Here is a 5,055-nt window from a genome sequence, read left to right on the forward strand (position 1 = left end):
TCCAGCTGGAGTTCGAACCCGTGACCTCCCTTACGGATTGATTGGTTTTAGGGTTAAACTAACCCTAACCCTAACATTATGAACAACAACAACAAACATTTATTTATTTTACCAAAATTGGATCACATTGAACTTGGTGAAGTGAAGAGTTAGTAATATTTACAAAGGTAGCATCAAACACACGAGAGGTTAGGGCTAACCCTAACCTCTTGATAAGTCAAAACTTAATTTCATTTAGACAAAAATTAATACTAATATTTTTGGTAAAAGAAAAAAAAGGCTAAAAACTGCATTAGTTACTCACTTAAGGTCACCACACTCAAAGTAGTGGTCCCCCAGATCATCATGTCCACGTCTGTCAAGTGTGCAAGCAAAAATGGCAGCAAAGCATGATTCACATTGCCAAATCTAAGTGCTGTTGTACAGTTGTTTCATTAAAGATGTATATACTGAGCATAGCATAAGAACACAAGCTAACACGTGCACAATGCACATACAGTCCTGTGTAGTTAAAAAGTACCCTTGCATTCATGTACACTGCAGTGGGGATTCCATTAACCTGTGCTTGAATGCATGCTCAATAAACTGAGAAATCTCTCAGAAGAATCAACACAGGTTACATCTAGGCAAGTATACATCATTCTGCATCTATTGCTGGTTTTGATGTATTTTTGAAAATGGCATTTGAGCATTTTATAACTTTTTGTAATTACAATATCCATGAAGATAATTTTTAAGGGTACTTTTATCATTCTTAATACATGTATGTAATGTACAATTTCATGAACATGAAATATACTTAGGTTCTCTTCTAACTAAAGTAATCTTCTATTTAGTTCCCAAACCTGATGCTTTCCTTTATAGAATTACTCTTGTAGTTTTTCAGATCTGTATCAAGCTTTTCAAGCTGTACGGGAAAAATGAGATGCAAAACACATTACAGATACAGTTTGAACTAAAGACAACCTGTCACCAAAAGTAACTTGATACTATCATACAATGATACCCTTTCAGTGTACTGGAAATTACACAAAATCGTTTATAGGTAGAGGAAACATAACATTTTCTTTTTTTTGCGAAAGAAGTGACATGTTTTCTCTGAAGCATACATGTATATGCACCTGATGTTACTGTACGTTTGCAGGATACCGTTGATAACAGTACTTTGTACTTAAGGTTATCCTGGGTAAATATTCCATTCATTATTATTTATTATTATAGTAATCTGTTTCTCCTGTACTGTAAAGTTGAGTGCTTCTAGAAAATCAGTCTAAATTTACTAAAACTCTACAGTGTAATTAAATTTTAAAAGACATATTGGTCTTTTTCCTCCTAAAAGCGGGCAATAAATTTTATGGTTTAAAAGATTTCAAGGCATCTCTCTATCAGGAAAGAAATTGATTTTCATCTCATGTAATTAAGGCTGACCCTCTTCTGCCATCTCTGAAATTTAATTAAAGGTGAGTGTAATTTCTTCGTTACTTCAAGTCAGCCACTGTGGATTTCTTAATTTTTATTTCTTGTTAATTTTAGAGGGGGGGGGGGGGGGTCAGTAAGGGGGTCAGTGAGGGGATCAGTGGGGGTCAGCAGGGGGCCACCTGACTGGGGGTCAGTGTTTAGTATTAGTATGAGGTTGTACAATATGCGAGCCAACAAGCCATGCAAGCCAACATGAGAGTCAACATGCGAGACATGCAATTACTGAAAGCTAACTGTTTTAAAATGGGTGCTTGGACTTAAATACTGTTTATCAGCGCTATTTGAAACGAGTGCTTAGACTTCAATGCAAGAATTGCATGACTGGCAGTTTGCCAAGACCCTTTTGTACTAGTTCCATGCAGACAGCATTGGACGAAGTTGTTGAGAATAATTATTTTAAGTACCTTGAGGGCTGCCTTTTTACTTGTGGTTTCCATCCAATTGGTATCAATAAGGGGTGGTTCCACTTCACTGTGAATGCTAACAATACAAAATGGTTTCATGAAAAAAAAAAAAAAGTTTTAAAAACCAGAGAGAAAAAGCAATTGAAATCATTGTTGACTTGGCATGAATGTTATGTGGCTGTCATGACTGCTCATGGTCCTTCTACCCTGCTACATGTACATGTACATAACCTGGCTACTTTTAAATTATTAATAACTACTTTACATGTACAAAGTACTCTACAGACCATTTTTACTTAAGGTGCTGCCCTTATTGACTATGAGTTTATGAAATAATTCTCTGACAATTGATTAGATACACACACTTGAGCTGCTATTTCATCATTCAGGTACATTTACACCAATTAATGTGAGGCTGCCATGACATCATGAGAAAATGATCTCCACAATCAAGCAAGAATGATATTACCATTTGAAATTGTATTTTATCTTTTTCCTTTTACTCAACAATTATGTGGCAAAGTTATCTCAAAGGAACTAACCAGGCTTCAGCCATTCTTTTCACAATCTCTTGGTACAACTGGACATTAAATGTCTGCTTTACATAACTCAAAGCTATCCTGAGAAAGAAATGTTACAGTTTGCTTTCTACAAACAACAGAATTTCATTGCTGTGAATAGTAAATAACTATGTAATTTTGTGTGTGCAATGATGGGTCACAAAATCTCAGGACCTTAAATGTAGTTAATAAAGTTTAATATTGTTTGTACCACTTGTTTACCTCAAGGCATCAATTTCTAATGATGGACAGTGCCGTGCAACAAACAACAACCTGTTAAGCTTTGTTAGACCCGTGTAATTAGAGGCATAGACATCAAGATCCTGTGAAGGAAAGAAATAATTATTTCAGTCAAAACTAACTTTAAGCACAAAGCTCACCAAGTTCCTGAACCAACCAAAGAAAAATTAGAAAAAAAAACAATAGTACAAATGATGCAACACTTGGGTCATTCCATTTCTCTCTACCCACCAGAGGTTGTGAGCCACCAAAATTCCAAAAAATAGTGGGTATTTCATCCATCCTTAGTGGGGTTAGAATGGAATGACTCCGGACAATATTTAAGAGTTGTCACATTTGTCCTGTCTTCTAATAAAAACCAAGTAATGAGGGAATCAGAACGAGAAAATAAATACTATTTTAACCATGTTTCTTTTTTTTCAAATAATTAACAATTATTGCACAAGGTTGAGCAAAAAATAATGATCAAGTCAGCGGCAAGCAGATCAGATCGGTGTTGACAAATAATTTATCTGCGAGACACTGACAAATCACGATATTTTGCAAACATCGAGTTCAATGATAACTATTGTTTTATCATTCAATGACTGCGTTTGTTTTTCACAATCTCCAACAATTAAATCACTCTCTGAAAGCTCAGGAAAGCAAACTGCAATGCTCACACAAGAGTGTGGTATCAATAACGCACGAGCAGAATATTATTTGCAGCAAAACACAGATGGGCAGTGTTACGCATGAGCAGACCATTATTTGTAGGCAGTCATTCGCCAATCTCGTCCCCAGAGTATGTTTTCCTTTTGGTCAGCACCAAGAGCACGGACTCTAGCCACCTCCAATTTATGTGCAGTCGTAGTGAAGGTCCATTTTTGTATTAAACTGTTGACAACCCCTGTTGTTTCAAATTTCAGAGCATGTGTAGACGAGTGGGAAGTCCACGATTTGCGGACTTCCTGCTTTGGAAGTCGCCAGAGGCTGCGTTCTTACATATATACATGTATGTACATACATACATAGTTTATTCAAGATGCAAAAGCCTAAGTTACAAAAGACGTCTTGAAAGGGAAATAAAAAGGGCATCCCTATGTTCATAGTCTTGGTGCTAACCAAAAGAAAAGCAGACTCTGGGAACGAGATTGGTTATTTGCAGGGTTGCTACATTTCACTGACCCCCAGTCCATGGACTACCTAAATGGACTACCCTAAAAATACTATTTTGAATGAGTACTGTTGATCTATGTGTAAGCAGCATCTCAAATAGTGCTTACTTAAGCCTCAACACCCATTTTAAACAGCCTTGTTCAACAGTATTTAAGTCCAAGCACCCATTTTAAAAAGGTTCTTAGGTTGGCTTACATGAAGTAATCGGCCATCACAACAATAATCGAAAGCTAACCTTTTTAAAATGGGTGCTTAGACTTAAATACTGTTGAACAATGCTGTTTGAAATGGGTGTTGAGGCTTAAGTAAGCACTATTTGAGATGCTGCTTACACATAGATCAACAGTACTCATTCAAAATAGTATTTTTAGGGTTGTCCGTTTGGGTAGTCCATGGACTGGGGGTCAGCGAAATGTACCGACCCTTATTTGCAGCTGCAGGTCACTTGGTGGGCTCTTGGCCAAGGAAAAGGAAGAGAAAAATGCATCGAATGATGATCTAAATTAAATAAAACAGACCAATTATTTGTCGAACAGAAACTTGGTTAGGCTAGTATGATAACGTTATTAAATTTTGCTTACCAAAGTTGAGGACTCGATGGTGAAGTCGTCTTCATTTGAAGCGTGGTTACTCTCAGGTGATATATCAACCTGCATTGGTTCTGCTGGGTTCTACAAAAAACAGAAAGGGTATTCCTGTAGAGTTAAAGTTTCGGAAAGCACAGCTTGCATAACATGCATATTTTTTCATGATCACTGAGACCGCCACGAAGTGTTTCCTTAACGCTCTTCATCATGAGTAAAGAAAGAAGAAACACGAGGACAGAATTTAAGTATATCAACGTACCTCATGAGGTCGGCCTAGTCTCATGGGTAATGGCATTTTCTTTGAGAGAAATATTTCCCTGTCTGAACTACAGCATTTCCTCGCACCGAAAGCTTACACGAAGTACAGACAGAGCACCTTATTTTCGGCATCCACTACGACGTTGTATAAGCGAAGGTGAAACGTCTCACGCTGGGTCAATGACGGCCAGGACGATTTGTGCTGGCTTACATCACATACAATCCTCTTCAATACTTGTCAAAGCGGTCTGTCAAAACAAGAGGCAACAGGTAGCCTACACTTTGTTCCAAGGATTTTTATTCGCCTTCACAGGATTTCAGTGGGTTTTTCATGTTGGAGGCAGTGTGGCCCAGTGGTTAGGGTGCTTG

General features: G+C 37.4%; 1 protein-coding gene across 1 annotated transcript in view; it reads right to left on the reverse strand.

The window, feature by feature from the left end:
• Nucleotides 1–4,835, reverse strand: part of LOC137970649 (COP9 signalosome complex subunit 1-like) — a 14,308-nt gene extending 9,473 nt beyond the window's left edge. The window contains exons 1-7 of the mRNA XM_068817175.1: nt 4,688–4,835; nt 4,423–4,512; nt 2,666–2,766; nt 2,426–2,503; nt 1,884–1,959; nt 846–907; nt 305–355 (exon numbers count right to left, since the gene is read on the reverse strand). Of these exons, the coding sequence (XP_068673276.1) occupies nt 305–355; nt 846–907; nt 1,884–1,959; nt 2,426–2,503; nt 2,666–2,766; nt 4,423–4,512; nt 4,688–4,723 (494 nt within the window). The 5' untranslated portion in view covers nt 4,724–4,835. The remainder of the gene's footprint in view (nt 1–304; nt 356–845; nt 908–1,883; nt 1,960–2,425; nt 2,504–2,665; nt 2,767–4,422; nt 4,513–4,687) is intronic.
• Between the last annotated feature and the right edge of the window lie 220 nt (nt 4,836–5,055).

This window comes from Montipora foliosa, chromosome 9 (assembly GCF_036669935.1).
Source record: "Montipora foliosa isolate CH-2021 chromosome 9, ASM3666993v2, whole genome shotgun sequence".
Classification (NCBI taxonomy): Eukaryota; Metazoa; Cnidaria; class Anthozoa; order Scleractinia; family Acroporidae; genus Montipora; species Montipora foliosa.